Source organism: Anabrus simplex, chromosome 4 (assembly GCF_040414725.1).
Source record: "Anabrus simplex isolate iqAnaSimp1 chromosome 4, ASM4041472v1, whole genome shotgun sequence".
Classification (NCBI taxonomy): Eukaryota; Metazoa; Arthropoda; class Insecta; order Orthoptera; family Tettigoniidae; genus Anabrus; species Anabrus simplex.
This window is the reverse complement of record NC_090268.1, coordinates 393,575,990-393,601,155: the sequence shown is the minus strand read 5'-3', so window position 1 is coordinate 393,601,155 and position 25,166 is coordinate 393,575,990. Positions and strand designations below refer to the sequence as shown.

At 39.9% G+C, this 25,166-nt stretch overlaps 1 protein-coding gene across 1 annotated transcript in view; it reads right to left on the bottom strand.

The window, feature by feature from the left end:
- Positions 1–25,166, bottom strand: part of LOC137500423 (probable cytochrome P450 49a1) — an 89,482-nt gene that overhangs the window by 39,076 nt on the left and 25,240 nt on the right. Inside the window, exons 5-7 of the mRNA XM_068227308.1 lie at positions 12,104–12,220; positions 6,507–6,583; positions 895–1,096 (exon numbers count right to left, since the gene is read on the bottom strand). Of these exons, the coding sequence (XP_068083409.1) occupies positions 895–1,096; positions 6,507–6,583; positions 12,104–12,220 (396 nt within the window). The remainder of the gene's footprint in view (positions 1–894; positions 1,097–6,506; positions 6,584–12,103; positions 12,221–25,166) is intronic.

Here is a 25,166-nt window from a genome sequence, read left to right as displayed (position 1 = left end):
TAAAGGATTCCACTATTCGTAACCTCGGTATTTGATGGGCTAGAGTGGTCAGCTCTAGGCCCCGTCGACTATGCCCACAGGAATTAATCTTCCACTCATTTTTGGTGTAGGGTGAGTGAACCTCAGGGCCATGTGCGCCTGCGGAAATAAAAATCACGTCGGCTTCGTGACGGGGAATCGAACACATGTCCGTGCGCTTGAACCGAGCACGACCGTACCGTCTCGGGCAGGCAGCCCCCACATAATGTACCAATGTAATTAAATAACCTTTCAAAGCCATTCGCCTGCCGCATACGATAGTTTATTGCATGCTGTATCCAAATTGCAGCGCAAGCAGCTTTTCACGAAAGCTGGTTTGGTTTATTTATGTAATTGTTATTAGCCAATATAAATTTACTGTGGATAATACAGATACATTTACAGATACTACTGTCTTTTCAAATACACGCAGTTCACTTCTAAGTGGGACAGACTGTTCATCTCTAAGCCCGGAAAGCTTTATCCCCAGGAATTCATCTGGTGTAATTTGAGTGAACCACAGGCTCATGAGACTTCTATTAGTGAATGCATTAACAAGAGTGATCTTTTTTTTTTAACAACTTTCTTTACGTCGCACCGATACAGATTGTTCTTATGGCGACGATGAGATAGGAAAGGCCTAGGAGTGGGAAGGAATGGGCTCAGGCCTTAAGTAAGGTACAGCCCCATCATTTGCCTGGTGTGAAAATGGGAAATCACGGTAAAAACATCTTTAGGGATGCCGACAGTGTGGCTCGAATCCACTATCTCCCGGATGCAAGCTAACAGCTGTGCGCCCCTAACCGCACGGCCAACTCTCCCGGTCAAGGGTGATCTAACAACTATGCAATTAAATATGTTTCACAATATACTTACTCATTGATGCAGTCCAGAGCATCCACCATCTCCTTCCATTCCTTCTTCTTCGTAAAGTGACGCAGTCCAGGTTTCAAATCAAGCTCAAGTAGAGCATCAGACACCACATGAGTTGCGTTGATCATCTTTTGAGCTTCAGAATCAGGACTGAATTGTCGTTCTAGACAGCCTAGTCGAGTGTCCAGTGCGACCAGGGAAATAGCTGTGTTTCAGAGAAATTCATATCGGTAACAGTGAGAGCAATATAGCAATATTAATAATAATAATAATAATAATAATAATAATAATAATAATAATAATAATAATAATAACAACAACAATAATAATAAATTGACACGTACTACAGAATATAGAAAGTATCAATACAAACAAAATAACTTCATGTATGAAAGTAGGTATTAAAAGGGGTTGTCAATTGATACAGACAGAGCTGGCTGTATTGCATGGTCTGGTATTTGCTGTAACAACTCAGAAAATGGTCAGTCTCAGACAATGAGACACGCGTCCGCTGAGTAGTGGATACGTCTGTGGTATAATAATAATTTCGTGTGGCTATTTCTAGCCGAGTGCAGCCCTTGTAAGGCAGACCCTCCGACGAGTGTGGGCGTCATCTGCCATGTGTAGATAACTGCGTGTTATTGTGGTGGGGGATAGTGTTATGTGTGGTGTGTGAGTTGCAGGGATGTTGGGGACAGCATAAACACCCAGTCCCCGGGCCACTGGAATTAACAAATGAAGGTTAAAATCCCCGACCCGGCCGGGAATTGAACCCGGGACCCTCTGAACCGAAGGCCAGTACGCTGACCATTCAGCCAAAGAGTCGGGCAATCTGTGGTGTGTTTCGTGTTTTATGAGTACGTCTAAAAGGATACAACGTGGCATGATTTACTTCGCGTGGCAAAAATGTATTTTTAATGGATAAACAGTCTGAAAATGTCTGTAACCTTGATTGAATAGTCAGCGTTCAGGACTTTGGTTCAGAGGGTCCCAAATTCTAGTTCCCGGCCGGGTCTGGGATTTTAATTGGGTCTTATTAATTCTTCCCTCTTCGGGACTGGGTGTTTGTATTTGTCCCAAAATCTTCCTTCTTCATATTCATAGAACACACCACACTACCAACCACCACAAAAACACGCAATACAAATGATTATATCTCTACAAAGAGTTGGCGTCAGAAAGGGCATATGGTCGTAAAACAGGGCGAAATCCACATGTGGGACACAGTTCGCACCCTCATCCTGATACGTGTATTAAAAGGAATAACAACAATAATAAGAAAAACAAATTTTCCCAATGTCTGCTTGAGCTCCACAATAACACTATCTGACCTCCCGTGGTCAATTCTCGTCCTTTTCCGACCCCGACAATATTAGAACATTTGAGGCCTATGGAATCTTTCGTTTTCACACCCCTCGTGGCTCTTGCCTTTCTTTGGCCGATACCTTCATTTTTCGAAGTGCCGGACCACTTTTTTCCCCACTAATTACTGTTAATAGAGGATGGTCGCCTAGTTCAATTTCCTCTTAAAGCAATAATCATCTCCACCACCACCACCACCACCATTCCACGATAACATTGGTCAATTTGCTGATAACGCAACTATGTACTATCGACGCTGCTTTAGCTGGGATCTTACCGATCACCCACCGTACATCTGCCATGGCATTGTGCTTCTCATCAGCAGAATGTGCGGCACCAGTCTGGCGGAACTCTGCACATGTTAGACAGATTGATGTAACTCTGAATGGTACTGGACCCATTGTGACAGAATGTCTGAGGCCAACTGCTGTTCGTAAAATATATCAAATCAAGGCAATAGAGCCACCAGATATTCAGAGAAGTATAGCTGCGGAAATTGAGAAGAAGAAGTAGAAGCCGAAATCTGATCCAACACATCCCCTGCACAGACCCAAACAAGAGCTTCCAAGGCTACGTAGGTGGTCTGTTAGGCAGATCGCTGAGGTATCTCGTCTGGTATTGTGCGAATAGCGGCCAAATGCAATGGCGCGTCAACTGGACGTTCACTCCAAATATGAGGTGTGTGCGACAATCCGATTCCTATGGGCCAAAAGGAAGAATTTTACGGACATTCATCGTGAAATTAGTGCTGTGTAAGGGGGGCGGGGCATTTCCCTGCAAGGTATCGTGTAGTGGTGTCAGCAATTCGAAGCCGGACGCGAGGATATCGTGGACAACCATCGCGAAAGCAGGCCCGCAACGTCCAGGACCCGTGCAAAGGTCAACAGCGTGAATGAGATCATTAAACAGAACCGGAACATTAAACTGAGAGAAATCGCGACGCAGCTGAACATGTCGTATGGCAGTGTGTTCGCCATTGTTCACGAGGACCATGGATATCCTAAGCTATGTCAAAGATGGTTCCCACGTCTTCTCACCGATGAGCACAAGGGACAACGTTTCCAATCCTCCTTGGCATTTTTGCAACGCTATGCCGCAGACGGCAACGGATTTCTGCCGCGAATCATCACATGCGACGAAATGTGGGTCCACCACTTCACCCCCGAAACGAAGAGAACTTATATGGAATGGGTGCACCCCTCATCATCACAACGGTAAGGTTATGGCGACAGTGTTCTGTGACATGGAGGGTTTGCTGCACGTGGAATTCATGCCGAAAGGAACGACGATCAACGCAGCGTCGTATTGTCAAACGTTGCACCGGTTGCGTAAACCGATTAAAGAGAAGCGCCGGGTGAAATTGAGCACCGGTGTGATTTTGTTACACGAAAACGCAACACCTAACATGGCCCGCCAAATGAGAGAACTGCTGCAGCGTTTCAAGTGGGAGGTCTGGCAACATCCACCCTACAGTCCCGACCTAGTGCCATGTGACTTTCATCTGTTCGGTAAGCTCAAAACGGAACTCGGTGGTCGACGTTTCCAGACCGATGAAGAGGTGAAGGCCGCTGTCTCCGAGTGGTTGCTGAACGCTGGAGGAAATTTCTATGAATCCGGCATCGACAAGTTGGTTGTGCGTTCGCAGAAATGTTTGGAGCCTCTTGGAAACTATGTGGAAAAGTGACGTCACAGTGTATGTCGTTATATTCGTGTTGCTGTTGTATAGGTCGTGTAATAAATGGCCATAACTGGAAAGTGCAACTTATTTTTTGATCTGCCCTAGTAACATCAATAAAGTGCTTCTTGCATTCAATGGTGGCAATTACATTATCACCTGGCAAACGTCGACCAAGCTCGATAGCTGCAGTCGCTTAAGTGTGACCAGTATCCAGTATTCGGAAGATAATGGGTTCGAACCCAACTGTCAGCAGCCTTGAAGATGGTATTCTGCGGTTTTCAATTTTCACACCAGGCAAATGCTGGGGCTGTACCTTGATTAAGGCCATGGCCGCTTCCTTCCCACTCCTAGCCCTTTCCTGTCCCGTCGTCGCCATAAGACCTATCCGTGTCGGTGTGACGTAAAACAACTTGTGAAAAGAAGAAAGAAAGAAGTAAACGTCGACTCCAACTGTAGCGAGATTCGGTATCTGAAGAGCATGGGAGAATGTTAATGAGATACCTGCGGAGGGCTATCATTTGCCGTATGATACATGGAAGACGTTAAATAGGCTGAGAACTGGAGTGTCCCGATGCAAGGTGAATCCGAAGAAATGGGGCACATCACTGAAGACTAGCGTTGCGATTGTGGTGATTTACAGTACCCACAACATCGTTTAATCTGCAATAACCTGCCTGAAAGTGGCAACATGAACTATCTAATGTCTACCAATGATAATGCCATCAAGACTGCTGAATTTTGGTCCTCACATTCCAAATAGTAATGCAGTTTGTATATTAACATAGATATCTGTATTTAAGTATGTAAAATAGATATTCTGGACAAAAATAAATAAATAAATAAATAAATAAATAAATAAATAAATGAATAAATAAATAAATAAATAAATAAATAAGCCACCTGAATTCCAAAACCTCTCCTCTTGAGAATTTTCCGCCTTTAGTCTGTTGATGAAGGGCCTAAAGGATATGTGTTTTCGAAACGATCAAGGGCCTTCTGATGCTGCGGAAGATTTTCAACAAGAATCCAGCGTTCCCCTGTCAGGGGGTAATAGAGATGTGAATTCACTATTGATGGAGGTGGTGATTAATGTTTTAAGAGGAACTGGGCACTCTATTAAAAACAATTAGAGGGAAAAATGGAAATTGCCCGTAACTTCGAAAACTGAAGGTATTGGCCAAAGAAAGACAAGAACCACGAAGGGCGTGAAAATGAAAGACTCTTTAGGCCTCGCAAACATAGTACCGCCAAAGTCGGAAAGGAACAATACTTGACCTAGAGATGGAAGTGAGGATTATGAGACAAGTAAGTAGAGGAATGCCAGCACGGTGGTCGTCAACCCACCTCCTAAGTTAAAAGCCGCTGTAATCAATCAATCAATCAATCAATCAATCAATCAATCAATCAATCAATCAATCAATCAATCAATCAATCAATCAATCAATCAATCAATCAATCAATCAATCAATCAATCAATCAATCAATCAATCAATCAATCAATCAATCAATCAATCAATCAATCAATCAATCAATCAATCAATTCATTCATTCATTCATGATTCAGTCAATCAATGAATCAGTCAATGATCTGCATTCAGGGATATCGCCTAGGTGGCATATTCCCTATTATTTGTTCACCAAGCCTTTTCTTTTTTCAAAGAACTTTGAAATGTATTGACCAATTTTCTTGATACATTATTCCAATCCCTTATGCATAGTTATCCCAATCAAGTAGTCCCATAGTCCCGGTGTGGGTGTCATACGCCGCCCCTTTTAGTTGCTTTACGACAGACAAGGGATACCGTGGATGTTATTCTACCACCGCCACCCACAGGTTGATGTTCGGCGTTGGACAGATGCCTGATCAGTGAGGGTGATTACCTCCTGACAATGATTCACTACGCTGTTGTTATGATATTGTTTAGGCGGACCAATGTACACAGTTTAATGTTCGAGACACCTGTCTAGCCACCTCTGTGGTGTAGTGGTTAGCGTGATTAGCTGCCACCCCCGGAGGTCCGGGTTCGAATCCAGGCTCTGCCACGAAATTTGAAAAGTGGTACGAGGGATGGAACGGGGTCCACTCAGCCTCGAGAGGTCAACTGAGTAGAGGTGGGTTCGATTCCCACCTCAGCCATCCTCGAAGTGGTTTTCCGTGGTTTCCCACTTCACCTCCAGGCGAATGCCGGGATGCTACCTAACTTAAGGCCACGGCCGCTTCCTTCCCTCATCCTTGCCTATCTCTTTCAATCTTCCCATCCCCCTACAAGGCCCCTGTTCACCATAGCAGGTGAGGCCGCCTGGGTGAGGTACTGGTCATACTCCCCAGTTGTATCTCCTAACCAAGAGTCTGAAGCTCCGGGACACTGCCCTTGAGGCGGTAGAGGTGGGATCCCTCGCTGAGTCCGAGGGAAAAGTCGAACCTGGAGGGTAAACAGATGATGATGATGATGATGATGATGACACCTGTCTATATTTTTGTTGAACAATCCCAATAAATAACCAAGATAACTATCATATAAATTTCCAACGTGCCAACATGCTGTTACGACTGTATTGTATTAAATGAACTTACACTCAAGAGCCCAGCGAAAGAGGTAATTGATGAAGTCAGGAGGCAGTTCAGTGTTCTCATTTTTCAGCTCTCGCATTCTGCAAAAGACCACAGCATTTATATTGTCGTAAGTATCAGTTTATAATATTTTTTACAGATGTGGAGAGAAAAATACTATACAATTGAACGGTGGTTCATTAGCAGGCTTGCAGCCCTGAATTTCTTCAGGAAAAGGAAGTGTTTTTCAGCATGTATTTTAAAATTGAGTATTTTTACTTAATAATTATAAAATATCAAAGCCATTTCTTATTAACAGTGCTGATGTAGTTATTATTATTGTTATTATTATTATTATTATTATTATTATTATTATTATTATTATTATTATTATTATTAATAATTATATACAGCCTGAGCACGAGGAAAAGCCAGCCCTTCCTATGGTATGTCCATACCTTTTACAACAACATTATAAGTTTATATGTATTATTTTCACACATTTACACTTGTTTTTTTTTCTTTTTTCTTATTTTACAGTTGATGTCAACAGGGCTACATTTTAAACTCATTTTGACGAAACACTCATGTGAATTAAATTTAAATTTTAACACTGATGGTGGACCTTAGTGTCCGAAAATCGGTTATGTTTAAAAAAGTGTGCGCTGATACGACTGTATATAATTAATAATAATACATTTTTACTTAAGTCTGTTGTATACGCTAACATTTTTGTCTAATTCAAGAGTTGACAATAAATTTCAGTACTTCACAAGCTTATTTGTCTAATCGCTTGCAATACTTGACAAGTCTTGAGAGGACTTCAGAAGTCTTGAAAGTGAATTAGAACATGTTCTATTGGATCAAAGAACTGCTAAGTATTTGACAGTATTGACCAATGGAATTTGATCATTAACGGTGCGCGAAATGCTGCTAGGCAAGCTAGGATTGCCGGGACGGGAATCGAAATAACCAAAATGGCTTCGTCTTCATGACCAAGGGATGTTGAGTGTGTGTTAATTGCTAAGTATGAGGCACATCCCTGTCTACATTCAGTGTACTTCGTAGAATAAAATGAATAAAACGGCAGCGTACGAAGAGATTACAAGAGAAATATCTCAAGGAAGTGGACAGATTTTATGGTTTTACCTCTAGGGTGAAAATGAAATGGCGTATGGCTTCTAGAGCCGGGAGTGTCCGAGGACAAGTTCGGCTCGCCAGATGCAGGTCTTTTGATTTGACAACCGTAGGCGACCTGCACGTCGTGATGAGGATTAAATGATGATGAAGACGACAAATACACCCAGCCCCCGTGCCACCGAAATTAACCAATGATGGTTAAAATTCCCGAACCTGCCGGGAATCGAACCCGGGACCCCAGTGACTAAAGTCCAGCACGCTAACCATTTAGCCATGGAGCTACCCCTACGGTAATCTATAAGTAAACACTGTCACCAATGACAGATTTTTACGATCTTCGCATATTATTATTATTATTATTATTATTATTATTATTATTATTATTATTATTATTATTATTATTATAAAAATTTCCTGTGGGTATTTCTAGCCGAGTGCAGTCCTCGTAAGGCAGACCCTCCGATGAGGGTGGGCGGTATCTACCATGGGTAGGTAACTGCGTTTTATTGTGGTGGAGGATATTATTATTATTATTATTATTATTATTATTGTTGTTGTTGTTGTTGTTGTTGTTCCGGTTTTTTTGTGGAACGCAGAGGTGGAAGAAGCTGTTGGGGTGAATTGGTCTAACTACAATGTCAAGAATTGAACTTAAAACTTAAACTGGACGTTATGTTTTCAGAACTTTACACACGACAAGATTTTTATGACAATATTGCAGGTACAAGTAGCAACCATTGAACAAGATTGGGAAAAAGTCCAAGATTCGGGACCTTAACACCTTGGGCTTTAAGACCCTAGTTTTACAATTTCCTGAGCTACTAGCTCAAATTTAAAAAAGAGTACAAATTTGTACAAGGGCAGAAATCCCCCAATTCAAAGAGCACTTGCTCCCAATATTACAACATCTAGCCTTCAAGAGGCATTCATTGATCTTACAAAAAACCTTGAAAAAGAGCTAACAGGCTCTCAGTTTTCCAACCCTACTCAAGGCAACATCAACTTACAATTTCTGGCCTTTCAAGGCAACACTTACAATTGGAAAATGATTATACAGGGGTATTTAATACCCAGCCTACTGGGCCTTCATGGAAAAAGAATAACGGTTAAATAACTGGCCCGAGCACAAAATGAATGGAGGCGATTGCACTCCTAGATATGAACACTTGAAACGTGAAGGGCACTAGGCCGACGAAACAGGAGCTATTCCCAAACTACTGAGGTGACTCGTATAGGAATTACATTAACCAATTACAGAATGGAAAACAGTTATGAAACGCCGTCACCTCAAACCAAGATGAAGGGGAGCTCGAGAGGGTACATCACTCTCTATCCCCGATTTACAGTTAAAGATTTTATGAAGTGTTTACATTAGCCGACAGAAAGTTACATTTTTAGGAAAAGTAGGTTACATAGTTAATGATTCGGACCTTTCCCTCGTGTTAAACTGCGGAGTTAGCAAGAAAGAAAGATGTTATGTGGCCATTACCTTTTTGATGTACTGCTGATCGATGAAAGAGGCCGCCCGCCTCCTGCTTTGACACACACACTCAATTAGATGACGATCAAGTGGCTAAGAGACGTGAAAAGCCGCAGTTTATAAACCATCAGGGAAGGTACGAGAGCATTCAAGACGAAACCAGCCATACCCTCTCATTTTTATTGGTCACTATCAACGTTACACTCGGAGTCGAAGAAGAGGCCGCTGATAAGTGGAAAATTAATTACAGAAATTTGGGATTGGCTAGATTCAAAACTGGCGGAAATAAAAAGGAAATATTGCCTACCCCAAAGTAAATGAACATCAATCAGTAAAAAAACTTATGAATACAAAACTTCTTTGATTTATAACTTCTTATACCTCGCGCCAGTGTGCATGATCATAGTTTTTAATAGTGTCACCTGTGGATGAATGTCCAAACTTCTTGAGGGATAGCAAACAAAACTAGTACAAATACAGTCAGTTCAGGAAACTTCACAGAAAAAAAATTACATCTTATTTCTGTGGTGACATCTTCTGAGTAAATTTCCAAGTTGGTGTAGTTCAGGTTTCACTGTTTCACCAATAGAGGAGTTCATTTAGGCACTAGTTTTGAATGCGCGGCGTTGAGGTGTACCTCCCGGTACTATTATTATTATTATTATTATTATTATTATTATTATTATTATTATTATTATTATTATTATTATTATTATTATGGAATTCCTAATATGTTTTCATGTAATAAAATTTGAATATCCGTTCTACAGCTATCACATTTGTACAATGTTAGTAAATGCTACAGAATATAACATAATCTCTGCAAACGGTGTTATGACAGTATACATTGCAAAAATATTATGTTTAAGGTACACACATTAATATCGTCCCCATAAAAATGAGAGTTTAATGCGCATTTCACTACTAGTCCAAGAACTACAAGTACCGTTTGCCTTTGCTCCATGTTAAAACAAAATGCTATCAAATCTTCCCAAATCTTTTCAAATTTTGTAAAACCTTCAGCAATATTAAACAGTCTTTGACAAGATTTGACAACTTTAGTTTTGAAGTAGTGAATTGAAAGAAAATTTGATGGCATACAACTGGCATTAAGGATATGTGTATGTATGTATGTAAGAAATTAGTTGCAGTATAAAATTGTATAGTGTATATATAATTTTATCTTCTGAAAAACACCGGTAAATATTTCTGTCAAGCTCTACGTGGCGGACTGTGCCCTTCCCACCTCGTTTTTGCTTCCTAGTTGTTTCTGGGACCGAGGAGTGGAGATGTGAAAATCTCAGGGGGAGAGATCTGAACTGTAGGGGTTTAGTTGAAGAGTTTCCCACCTAAAACTATGAATCATATTCTTCACTGATTTGGCAGTCTGGGGGTGGGCATTATCATTAACAAAGATAAATTTATTCGATATCATGGCCATGTGTGTTGAATTAATGGCACTCTTAATTTACTGCCACGTGTCTTTATAGCGCTGGGAATTGACTGTGGCCCTATGGTCGATTCGTAGACTTCGGTTTGCATCGAGCGATGGAAGTGACTAGGTACATATGTGGTTATGTCGACAGCCCGCCAAATTTCTCAGGATGGGATTTACTGTTTCATTTCTTTAGAAAACCGGTGCTGATGCTGTGATGTAGGTTAAAGAAAACTCCGAAATATCATATGGTGTTAAGTATAACCGTACGGTATATAATAAATTAGGTCAGGAGCACCGTGAGCCCCATTGTTTTGAAACGTCATCTTTATAAATGGTGTTTGGTAAATGCATGGTACTCCATTGCCGAGTGCATTGAATAGGACTGGAGCGGTCTACACTAAAATCGAGTGTTAATTCCTAGGTTTCTATAACTTCAGAAGGGTTAATGTCTTCCATCGTATTTGCTTAAACATGATGCATATCGAGTCATATAAAAGCGCTATGTATAACTGACGACAAGGACGACATCTTTAACAATAGACATATTCTTAAAATATACAGTACAATATTATAATTAATTTGTTGTTACTCTCATATCTGTCAATATACTTGAGTATAATTTTGTAGATTCTTTAAAGAGCATACATGCATATTGATACAGAAATATATCCATTGGGATGTAAGGTATTTTGAGGTGTATATACTTATATTGTTATTACTAACCTCGTCTAGTTTATATGAATATCTGTATCCGTACACATTAATGCATTATGACGAGGACTTTTGAGCCCGTTGTTTAATGCCAAATAAATTATTTATTCAATGATTACTTTCGAGGTACGAAATTTTCTACTATATTTTCTGGTAGGTGACCCGATTTCATATTACTGCCTCCTATAATAAAAAAGTAACGTTCGAGCTTAATCTCTTTGGTAGCTGAACATTGAGATCAATGAAAATTCCTCTAAGGAGTAATGAATGTATTTATAATGAAACATTACCCTCATGAAGTTTATTTCCTTGGTACAATGTTCTCTATCAAGCGTTGAACATTCTATATTTTCCATTGTATTCATACAATGAATTTAAAACTCATAGAAATATATTTTTCTCTGAATATATCAAATGCCACTTCGAGTGTTATTGTATTTACCCATTCATATTATACCAGCGGAATGGTTCTGATAGATTTCATTTACATGATTAACCATTTAATACTAACGAACTTTGGATGTATTAAATTGTAGGTCTAGGAAATCCCAGAAAAATCTGTGGAATTATCACCGTAAATCCGCTGTGGAAAAGAGCATTTTCGCGCTTCATATTCAGAATGTAGCTTGTATCTAGAATTGTACGGGACATCGTTACAGATCTATCAACAACATCGTTGAAGTAAAACAAAGTGGTTACTGAGTAGCAGAAGCCAGTGATGTTATTAAAAACAATGTTTGAAAACATAACGTAATTACAATATTGTTGGAATATTCCATTATATGTGTCTCCTTGCATATGGATCTGAAAAGTTAAAGTTAAGAAACACAATTATAAAAATACATAACGCACCTGTCGATTAAGTCCTCAGTTACAGTGTCTATTGGCCCCACATAGGACTTGGCGCTCCTTGGTTGCATCATCGTCTGATTAAATTTGGATCGCAAATCCTGCCACTCCTTTCCTTCTCTGTAAATGAAATACAAAAATGGATATAATTACCCAGAGTAGAAAGAAATAAAGGAAGAAAGAAGGAAAGAAAGAAAGAAACCAGCTTCTGTTCTAATAATTGTTAAGCAGGGAATTTAGTGGTCAGAAGTGATAGGGAGAGTTAAAAGTAAATTCGGAAAATGTGGTTTGATAGTCAACACAATCAAGTTGAAGGTCAAGGTTACAGATCGCTAAATCGCTTCACGAACAAACCTACTGTCTATAAATGCCATATAGTAGACAATACCATCAGGTTTCAGCATCATGAAAGCCAACCAGAGGAAGTAGCGACTGAAAAAGTGGTACATTTCGTCGTTGCTCCTCAAAATACCGTTATTGACAATAATGTGGAGAGAAATGCTAGTAGTATAATTGGATGGTTCGGCCGCCGCCTCCTCCTCCGGGCTCCCAGGGGCCCCTCCGCCTCCCGCGGGAAATTTGACTTTTGGCGAGAAATTTGAATTTTGGCGGGAAATTTGAATTTTGGCGGGGGATTTGAATTTGTAAACAAAGCCACGTGCTTTTTGACAGCTGTCATCGACAACAACGCATCGCTAACCTCACTGCTGCCATCTTGACGGGCCTAAACCTCAGTAATACCAACTTAACCTAACTAGCGCGAGGTAAACAAATCCACGTGTTTTTTGACAGCCACGTGCTTTTTGACAGACAACAACGCATCGCTAACCTCACTGTTGTCATCTTGACGGGCCTAAACCTCAGTGGTACCAACTTAACCTCACAAGCGCGAGGTAAACAAAGCCACGTGCTTTTTGACAGACAACAACGCATCGCTAACCTCAGTACTGCCATCTTGGCGGGCCTAAACCTTAGTGCTACCAACCTAACCTCACAAGCGCGAGAAAAACAAAGCCACGTGCTTTTTTGACAGCTCTCATCCGCCATCTTTAAACTACAGAGCACCGTGCTGCCCTCTTTATCGCAGTAGCTGCAAATTCGTCACCTGTCATCGGCAGTGCTGCCATCTTGGCGGGCCTAAACCTTAGTGCTACCAACTTAACCTCACTAGCGTGAGATAAACAAATCCATGTGCAGCTGTCATCCACCATCTTTAATCTATAGAACACAGTGCTGCCCTCTTTAGCTAGATACATGTGGTGGCAGGCAATTCTACGTGACAACAGCCATCTTTGAGCACCGTGCTGCCCTCTATGTGGTGGCGGCAAATTCTACATGCTCTTGTTTGGAAACAAACCCACGCGCTTTTTTTGACAGCCATCATCCGCCATCTTTAAGCAACAGGGTACAGTGCTGCCCTCTTTGTGGCGGCGGCAAATTCCACGTGCTGTTGTTTGGAAAAAAAGCCACATGCTTTTTTGACAGCTGTCACCCGCCATCTTTAACCAACAGAGCACTATGCTACTATCATGCGGGCAATTTCGTTAGCAGTCATCCGCCATCTTTAATGAACAGAGCACCGTGCTGCCCTCATGCGCGGCAATTTCGTTAGCTGTCATCCGCCATCGTTAATGAACAGAGCACCGTGTTACCCTCATGCGGGGCAATTTCGTTAGCTGTCATCCGCTCGCATACCCGCGGTGATGCATGTTTAGACTTGAACACACATATTACTGTTCAAAACTTATTACAACTTGAACTGCATACTAGTGTTCGATGTTGTTGAACACTGCATTGTATAACTAGAATCGAGCACTGTTTTGAAAGAAAAACAAAATATCTTCTCAACATACATACTAAGCTGCTCTTCTTCCTCTGTCAAGGTACATCTCTATCGAACATGCATTGCAAAAGCAAGAGTATTGCAAGTTTAGACTTGTACCCATACTACCGTTTATAGTTCGATGCTGTTGAACACTGCATTGCAATCAAACACTGTTTAGAAAAAGAAAAAAATTCTCTTCTCAACATGAGCTAGACAATAACATACTTACGAATCTGCTCATCACCTTCTTTCTTGCTTTTCTTCTTTGAGTAATAAACGAAACTCTATCTTGCAGATAAGGAGCGGGAGGAAGGTAATACCTTACCTAAAATAAATGGAATATGCCAATTCTACATTATTTATTTACATCTTGTATGTACAAGTTTTATCTCGAATCATTTTACCCTAGTGATGTTTGCGTACTTCTCCCATTCTCGACGCAATTCTTGTATGTACAAGTTTAAACTTGCCGTACCACTCTCTCAGCGTACCTCTCCCTATCTTTATACAATATGTACAGTGAATTGTGATGTAAGACTGCGTAACGTATATATTACAAAGTACACACCTCTAGCATAATGTTTACACACATCTGCTTTATGTAAAGTAGTACCGATCAATACTACTATGCCCCCAGGCTAGAGTGTTGGTAGAATTTGGAATGACAAACCGTTTGCAATCAACATTATTAAGGGCTACCTTACTAATTAAATGAGTGTACAACGGGTGCTTCTTGCTTCTAATGACGGACATTTGATTATGCAAAACAGGTGGATTACTTTTAATGCAATTGTTATAGTTTTCAAAACTTAGCTGATTCTGAACGACATTCTTTTTAACCCCGTTCAATCTCTTTACTTGTAATTCATTTAAGAGTTTTATGCAATATGACTTGGATTTAGTACCTACAAATGAATCGATAACATTCCCAGCACATTCATCTTTCATTTTACCTAGAACCTTTTTGTTCACTAGTGGTAGATGATATTGATTATTTGCAGGATAGTTACTTGTATGAAACCTACCCAAGTCTAGCTTTATATCATTGTAATAATCATCAGTTTTGATTTGATAAATAAACGAATCGGTATCTGTGTAGAGCAATTGCGCATTATGCGCGTACTTCTTCATCATATAATCGTAATGGAATTCATACATGAGTGTTTTAGCCAATTCAAGTACTGCAAAGCCGACGTAGGTAGGTTTGTCATACTTAACCTTAACACGATTCATCTGTATATTAACTAAATTCTCATGTATGATGGTGCAGCTGTGGAAATTTGGTTTACTTATTAAATAGTTAGCACCATACTTTTTCTTAATATTTTCCCAGTTTGTAATCAATTTTACATCAACGCGTTTGTCAACATTTTCCATAGTCTTACCAAACACACTGTTATTCATGAGCTTGTAGAAATCATTTTCAAACTCGTTAACCGCATTCGTTCTTAAATTATTGTTCAGATCGATATATGGCTTTAGCCACGGTGACTGATTAAATTCTAGTACGCGATGAATTTTGGATAACTTCAAACCATGCTGCAAACACTGTTTTAAATTTCGGTAATGAATGATATACTTAGATTTATCACACAAAATAGCAATTAGCATTTTCGTCGTTGATGCGATGTACGGAGGCTTCATATTTTCAGGGCAGAACGGTAAGTCATTATGAGAAGTGTGTAACTCTTTAGGATACTGTAAGTCAACTTCGAGGAAATAGCCTTTATCAGCTTCATCGCCTAGGGCGTGCAGCTGTAAAGCATCAATTTCGCACTGCGTTAGCCAGCGGAAACCACTCACCGGTAGATGCTGACTCACCGCCCACCCATACTGATTATTAGCATCGAGATAAACAATATACTGAGATTCCTGACTAGAATCGAAACTCGGCATGTACTTATTATTTGCTTTAGAATACTGCCCGCTGCACTAACTTAGACCGCCTCGAATATATGATTTTATAAAGTGCACCATATCAATATCGGTTAGCAGTTCCAAATTCACCTGCGTGTATTTTAACATGGCATCCCAACTTATCCCAGGCGCAGTAAAATACTTACATGGGTCAAGGCTGTAGGTTTTCTTGCAAACACAGCAAAAATTTTCAAAAACATCACCTAACAAAAGTACATCCGTCTTTAAATATAAGTCGGAGTATTCACCTAGCTTTTGAATGTGGAACTGCTCCCAGATATGTTGTGCATGCAAATAGTCATCATCACTAATATCTGCTGAATTCAGCGAGCTGAAAAAGGATTGTTTCGATGGTAAGGCACGTTCTTCGAGGCGTTCTAAGCATTCAAGATATTCATAACAAAAAACACCCTTACGCCGAAGTAAATTAAACGGCGCTTCTTCAGGAAAAACGCGTCGAATTTCCGTAAATTGTTCTGGCTGTAAATGACAAGAAAGTTTATCGAGGCTACTCGCCATAAAGCGAAACGAGTCAAGGAATCTCAGTTTTACAGAATGCTCAGCATCTACTTTTACAGACTTCACGCAATGTACCGCTCTTTATTCTGAGGGATTATATCTACTTTTTCATCTGAAGCTCCAAATTGTGAAATGATGAAATGTGAGTCGTAACCAGATAAGTTAGGAAAAATTACGGGGATAAATTTAGGAACTCTGTACTTAAGATTACAGCTATAATGAGCGGCACATCTGTAGAAACCAGTTAAATGATCATGATCAAAAACTTTAGGGTCATTTTCGGAAAATTCCCCATCACAAATGCTACACTTTGTAGCACGTTCATGATCATTTAACTGAATTTCGGTGAGTGGCTTCATAGGAATATTACTATTTAGAATACGACCAAGACGAACTGCATCACTTTCAAGTCTTTCTAAAAATACTTTAGCAGCATCAGGTCCTCGATACAGCTCTAACTTGTTAAGCGTACTATCATAACTACACTTGATGTAATACGCGAAGCTACATGGGACATGCATGTGCGTAGTATTAGTGAAAGAGTTGTCAGGATTAGGTAAGCATGTGTTGCATGGCGTGAGGATGGCTTCAGAGTCTGCATAAATCACGAAAGTTACCCACATCTGCTTGTGAAAATTTGTAAATTTTAAAACATCATTGCCTGTAGTAGGTGTCTCTGTACGTACATGATTGCAGTCATTCGTGGAATGCTTCGTTAACTGACCTTCAGTTCTAAAATACTGCAAGCATCCATCACATAGCCACTTTTTGTTACACCTGTTCGACAACTGACTACCAACAAGTCTACTCAGATTTTTAATCCAGCAAAAGTGGCTATTCTCACTGTTTTCGATATAGAGTAAGTTAACATGAGTATTCTTCTTATGACATGTATAATACAGAGGGCCTACTACAGACTTTTTCTCTACACTATACACATTAATGCTAATATTATTTAGTTCTTCAAAGCGCTTAATATCTTTTAACTGCACAGGAAATTCTATACTATCGAAATTTAGCTGCGTTGAATACTGTGGATACGATGATGTTCTATTCGGTACATTCGATTTAGCAGGATTTAAAGCCGACATCACCGCCCATGCAAAACATGCTTCGTCATTGTGTTGGATGTTTACAACAGCTTCTTTTCGCTGAATCCATGTCGGCAGCTCGATGTGTGAAGATCCTCGCATAGGATTGTACTTACTGATGTTAACTTCTAGATACATTCTTTCAACTAAAGCCCACCCTGATTCCTTTTCCTGAAATTCCTCGCTCTTAGTTGAAATAATGTTAGAGACATCCCTAAGTACATCACCAAAATTAGTTGACTGAATTATGACAAAATTCTTCGTATTAAATGATTTAATGTCCGTTATTTCGGATTCGTCCGTGCTTTTAATGTACAAGGCGAAAAGTTCAAAATTAACTTTAAATAAATAATGATTGGATAAAGATTTAGCAAGAAGCTGTTGTACATCCGGTTGAACACAATTTAAAAAGTTTGAAGTGCTCTAAAACTTTTGACTGGTGCGAATTCTGTAACTAGAAATCCTACTTTTAAATGCTGTATTAATTTCCTCAATGTTTGCGTTACTACCACTTCTACACGCATTATTTTAATGTGCATTACTCCGTAAGTGTGCCTGAAAATGCGAAGATGGTACATCGGTGTTACAGTGCTCGTACTGAATAGTTTGAAGTTCATGATTTTTTCTAGGTTTTTACTACTAGTACTTTCTACAGCTACATCCGCTTTTTTACGCTTTTCTCCTATTACCTGAGGACAAGTAGATACCTGATGTGCTTCTACTAAGTGAGCCTCGTATCGCTGTACGTTAGCGAAATACACACTACAAACTTTACATAAAGCAGATGTTATGCTAGGGTGTTTTGATTTCATATGGCGCATGAGTTATCTCGCCTTGCAAACGTTACATTGCATTCCTCACAGCAGGGGAACATCTGAAAAGAGAACAACAAATAGAGATTAGGCGAAAGTTGCTATGTTCGAAAGAAACCAAGTTTCAACCCATAGAAGTCAGACATGGCTGTGAGTTTGATATTATATGATTAACCTCTTCTATGACATGCAGATTAAAGAAAATGACTATTTATCAATAGACTAAAGTTACGATGTTCGGAAGAAACCAAGTTTCAACTTATAGAGGTCGGACATGGCTGTGAGTTTGAAATTATAAGATTAACCTCTTCTACAGCATGAGGATTGAAGAGAACAACTATTTATCATTAGACTAAAGTTGTGATGTTCGGAAGAAACCAAGTTTCAACCTATAGAGGTCGGACATGGCTGTAAGTTTGAAATTATAAGATTAACCTCTTCTACAGCATGAGGATTGAAGAGAACAACTATTGATCAATAGACTAACGTTACGATGTTCAGAAGAAACCAAGTTTCAACCTATAGAGGTCGGACATGGCTGTCAGTTTTAAATTATAAGATTATCCTCTTCTACAGCATGAAAGATTGAAGAGAACAACTATTGATCAATAGTCTAAAGTTGCTATGTTCGGAAGAAACCAAGTTTCAACGTATAGAGGTCAGACATGGCTGTGAGTTTGATATTATATGATTAACCTCTTCTATGACATGCAGATTAAAGAAAATGACTATTTATCAATAGACTAAAGTTACGATGTTCGGAAGAAACCAAGTTTCAACGTATGGAGGTCAGACATAGCTGTGAGTTTGAAATTATAAGATTAACCTCGTCTATAGCATGAGGATTGAAGAGAACAACTATTTATCAATAGTCTAAAGTTACGATGTTCGGAAGAAACCAAGTTTCAACGTATAGAGGTCGGACATGGCTGTGAGTTTGAAATTATAAGATTAACCTCTTCTACAGCATGAAAGATTGAAGAGAATAACTATTTATCAATAGACTAAAGTTACGATGTTCAGAAGAAACCAAGTTTCAACCTATAGAGGTCGGACATGGCTGTGAGTTTGAAATTATAAGATTATCCTCTTCTACAGCATGAAAGATTGAAGAGAACAACTATTGATCAATAGTCTAAAGTTGCTATGTTCGGAAGAAACCAAGTTTCAACCTATAGAGGTCAGACATAGCTGAAAGTTTGAAATTATAAGATTAACCTCTTCTACAGCATGAAAGATTGAAGAGAACAACTATTTATCAATAGACTAAAGTTGCTATGTTCGGAAGAAACCAAGCTTGAACCTGTACAGGTCAGACATTGTTGTGAGTTTGAAATTATAAGATTAACCTCTTCTACAGCATAAACATTGAAGAGAACAACTATTTATCAGTAGACTAAAGTTGCTATGCTCGGAAGAAACCAAGTTTGAACCTGTACAGGTCGGACATTGCTGTGAGTTTGAAATTATAAGATTAACCTGTTCTATAACATGCAGATTAAAGAAAATAATTATTTATCAATAGACTAAAGTTACGATGTTCGGAAGAAAACCAAGTTTCAACGTATAGAGGTCGGAAATTGCTTTAAGTTTGAAATTATATGATTAACCTCGTCTATAGCATGAGGATTGAAGAGAACAACTATTTATGATTAGCTTAAAGTTACGATGTTCGGAAGAAACCAAGTTTCAACGTGTAGAGGTCGGACATGGCTGTGAGTTTGAAATTATAAGATTAACCTCTTCTATGACATGCAGATTAAAGAAAATAACTATTTATCAATAGACTAAAGTTACGATGTTTTAGAAGAAACCAAGTTTCAGCCTGTTGAGGTCAGACATAGCTATGTGTGTTTGAAATTATAAAATTAAACTCGTCTATAGCATGAGGATTGAAGAGAACGACCATTTATCAATAGACTAAAGTTGCGATGTTCGGAAGAAACCAAGTTTCAACGTATAGAGGTCGGACATTGCTGTGAATTTGAAATTATACTCTTCTATGACATGCAGATTAAAGAAAATAACTATTTATCAATAGACTAAAGTAACGATGTTTTAGAAGAAACTAAGTTTCAGCCTGTTGAGGTCAGACATAGCTATGTGTGTTTGAAAATATAAAATTAACCTCGTCTATAGCATGAGGATTGAAGAGAACGACTATTTATCAATAGACTAAAGTTGCGATGTTCGGAAGAAACCAAGTTTCAACGTATAGAGGTCGGACATGTCTGTGAGTTTGAAATTATAAGATTAACCTCGTCTAAAGCATGAGGATTGAAGAGAACAACTATTTATGATTAGCTTAAAGTTACGATGTTCGGAAGAAACCAAGTTTCAACGTATAGAGGCCGGACATTGCTGTGAGTTTGAAATTATAAGATTAACCTCTTCTATGACATGCAGATTAAAGAAAATAACTATTTATCAATAGATTAAAGTTACGATGTTTTAGAAGAAACCAAGTTTCAGCCTGTTGAGGTCAGACATAGCTATGTGTGTTTGAAATTATAAAATTAACCTCGTCTATAGCATGAGGATTGAAGAGAACGACTATTTATCAATAGACTAAAGTTACGATGTTCGGAAGAAACCCAGTTTCAACGTATAGAGGTCGGACATTGCTGTGAGTTGGAAATTATAAGATTAACCTCGTCTATAGCATGAGGATTGAAGAGAACAACTATTTACGATTAGCTTAAAGTTACGATGTTCGGAAGAAACCAAGTTTCAAGGTATAGAGGTCAGACATACCTTAAAATCTTCGCGCTGCAAACTGTTACTCGGATGAATAAAATGCGTGCGTTCAAACCTGAAACTCGAATGATAATATTCTGGTCGTACCTAAAAAAGAAGAAACATATATGAATGTAGTGTAGGGTACATCATCTAGACTAGCTATCTTTACAACTCAAAGTTCGAAAACATACCTTAAAAATGCACGTGCTGCAGACTGTTACTCGGATGAATAAAATGCGTACTTTCAAGCCTGTAACTCGAATGATAATATTCTAGTTGTACCTAAACGAAAACAACAAACATATATGAATGTAGATGTTTATTACGTACCGTAGAAGTTGCTTGGCAAACAGTAACTAACAGTTCAGGCTTACCTTAAGCTGAAGGCTGAAGAATAATATTCACAGCGGACAGTACTTAGACGGGAGATGTGCACGTAATAAACACATACAAAGAACTGTGAGCGCTTCACGCAGACTGCAGCGAGTAAATATGCTCCTTGTTACCAAGCGGATATCAAGAATTGTAGACGTTTGCAGTACAGTCGGAACGAAATGTTTATGCAACAAGAGCTCTCCTGAGGGTCTTACGCTGAGTTCTGCAGGCTGAAGTATTTAAGCCAGGATCGAACCTGCTGTTGATGCCGAGGTGTCAGAATTTAAGAGTTCTGCAGTGGATCGAGCCTTGGAAAGTTAGCACGTGATTGCAATGTTTGAGGAAGAAACTAAGTTTCAACATATAGAGGTCAGACATGGTTGTAAGTTTGAAATTACAAGATTAACCTCTGCCATGTCTGCACCTTCTAATCCTAGAGTGCTAAAAAACCAAAGCGCGAGTCAGCTAGCCTAGAGTTGCGATGTTTAGAAGGAACCAAGTTTTAATCTATAGAGGACGGACATAGATGCGAGTTTCCTCTCCTACAGCATGCGGATTGAAGAGAACAACTATTCATCAATAGAAATTAGCTAAATGTTACGATGTTCGGAAGAAACCCAGTTTCAACCTATAGAAGTCGGACATGGTTGTAAGTTTGAAATTATAAGATTGACCTCTTCTATAGCATGAGGATTGAAGAGAACAACTATTTATCAATAGACTAAAGTAGCAATGTTCGGAAGAAACCAAGTTTCAACCTACTGAGGTCCGACATTGTCGTGAGTTTTACTAAGCTAAGTCTACATCCACAGTACCCCCTACCTGTTAGCAACAACACGAAACGCTGAGGTACCGAAATATACAAGTTCTACAAGCAGATGTATTTGTACTATGATTAAACGGGAAGGTTTGAGCTGAGCTCGAGAAGCTGCAAATAATTTTTATGCGAACTGTACGCGTGCAGCGGACTTCGTACTCTGCTGAGGCAAACGCATTCCAGGTAGGAGCTGGCTAGCCGGATGGAGCTTGCGCGCGCGCGTGTGTGTAGGCATGCTTCAAAAACACATCCCAGGTATTTTTTCTCGTTCTAGAGTCTGCTTATTCTAAATCCGGTGCTAGTACATAGCTACTCGTAAGGCATATCACCTGAAATGCACTAGGAAGCAGCTAGCCGCTGCTCTCCTCCTGTTTTTACATGAGATTTTAAATTGTAAGAACCTATTTTACGGACAGATGCCCTTCCTGACGCAAGAATCTGTTTTACGGCCGGTTGCCCTTCCTGACGCTGAAAGACCAGGATTTAGCCTCTTACCCTTCCTGATACAACAACTCTAGTATTTATTTTTAGACTGCACTTGGCTAGAAATAGCCACACGAAATTATTATATAGAAAGAGAATTGCCGGCTCCTACGGTTTAGTTTAGTGTGCTTGCCTCTCACCCAGCAGTCTCGGGTTCGATTCTCTTGGGATTAAAAATATGTTTTACAGCCGAGTGCCCCCTCCTGACGCAAGAGTTTAAATCGCAAGAATCTGTTTTACGGCCGGTTACCCTTCCTGACGCTGAAAGACCAGGATTTAGCCAGTTACCCTTCCTGATACAACAACTCTAGGATTTATTTTTAGACTACACTTGACTAGAAATAGCCACACGAAATTATTATATAGAAAGAGAATTGCCGGCTCCTACGGTTTGGTTTAGTGTGCTTGCCTCTCACCCAGCAGTCTCGGGTTCGATTCTCTTAGAACGAAGGTGCACCCCAAACACATCATTCAATGTTCTGATCATATGTTGTATCGATTATATTCTTAATCACTTATTTTGTAATATAATCTTCAAGTATTCGATAAAGCTATGCCTTAACAAAGCAGGGAAAAGGAGGTTATAACAATCGCTATCTTACGCAAGCCGTTCAGAACCGTAGTCTTGTTTTCTCTTAGAACAAAGGTATTCCTTGACATGTTCTTTTTAAATTGTCCGCCACAACGAAGAGTACGCCACGGTGCTCTCAGATTGCGGATGTAGAATTTGCCGCTACCACATGTCAAAGAATAAAGATGCCAACACAAAGATGGCAGCACGGTGCTCTGTTCATTAAAGATGGCGGATGACAGCTAACGAAATTGCCCCGCATGAGGGTAGCACGGTGCTCTGTTCATTAAAGATGGTGGATGACAGCTAACGAAATTGCCCCGCATGAGGGCAGCACGGTGCTCTGTTCATTAAAGATGGCGGATGACTGCTAACGAAATTGCCCGCATGATAGTAGCATAGTGCTCTGTTGGTTAAAGATGGCGGGTGACAGCTGTCAAAAAAGCATGTGGCTTTGTTTCCAAACAACAGCACGTGGAATTTGCCGCCGCCACAAAGAGGGCAGCACTGTAATCTGTTGCTTAAATATGGCGGATGATGGCTGTCAAAAAAAAGCGCGTGGGTTTGTTTCCAAACAAGAGCATGTAGAATTTGCCGCCACCACATAGAGGGCAGCACGGTGCTCAAAGATGGCTGTTGTCACGTAGAATTGCCTGCCACCACAGGTATCTAGCTAAAGAGGGCAGCACTGTGCTCTATAGATTAAAGATGGTGGATGACAGCTGCACATGAATTTGTTTATCTCACGCTAGTGAGGTTAAGTTGGTAGCACTAAGGTTTAGGCCAGCCAAGATGGCAGCACTGCCGATGACAGGTGACGAATTTGCAGCTACTGCGATAAAGAGGGCAGCACGGTGCTCTGTAGTTTAAAGATGGCGGATGACAGCTGTCAAAAAAGCACGTGGCTTTGTTTTTCTCGCGCTTGTGAGGTTAAGTTGGTAGCACTAAGGTTTAGGCCCGCCAAGATGGCAGTACTGAGGTTAGCGATGCGTTGTTGTATGTCGAAAAGCACGTGGCTGTCAAAAAGCACGTGGCTTTGTTACCTCGCGCTTGTGAGGTTAAGTTGGTACCACTTAGGTTTAGGCCCGTCAAGATGGCAGCAGTGAGGTTAGCGATGCGTTGTTGTCTGTCAAAAAGCACGTGGCTGTCAAAAAACACGTGGATTTGTTTACCTCGCGCTAGTTAGGTTAAGTTGGTACTACTGAGGTTTAGGCCCGTCAAGAATAACAGCAGTGAGGTTAGCGATGCGTTGTTGTCGATGACAGCTGTCAAAAAGCACGTGGCTTTGTTTACAAATTCAAATCTCCCGCCAAAATTCAAATTTCCCGCCAAAATTCAAATTTCCCGCCAAACTTCAAATTTCCCGCGGGAGGCGGATGGGCCCCTGGGAGCCCGGAGGAGGAGGCGGCGGCCGAACCATCCAATTATACTACTAATGCTGATACACATGTATCACTTACAGCGAAAATTCCTTGATGCACTTCATGCAATACTTAACCTTAGATGACAGACATTTTCAGAGTTCTAAGCTGACATGATATTAAGCTGACAATATATTATCACATAAAAGTAGGTTGTTCTTGGCGGAACGACTATTTACATTCCTACGCTGTTGTCTACAAAAATAATAGCATTTACAAGGTATTTAAGTGTTCGAGCTGGTGCTTGAAGCACGCGGTAAGGTACCAGCTCTCTTCATGAAGAAATTTGATTAGCCACAAACTGGAACACAAGACATTGTACTTAATGTAATTCTTAGTTCATTGGGGTTTGTAAAATCCCACCTCTATTGTTACTAATACATGCACTATACAATGTATTTCACAGACTATAAATTTACAATGATGTACGTCTGTATTTTATATTGTATTAGTACAATTCGACAAATTGGCAACCTGTAAATTCAGAAAGTGGATG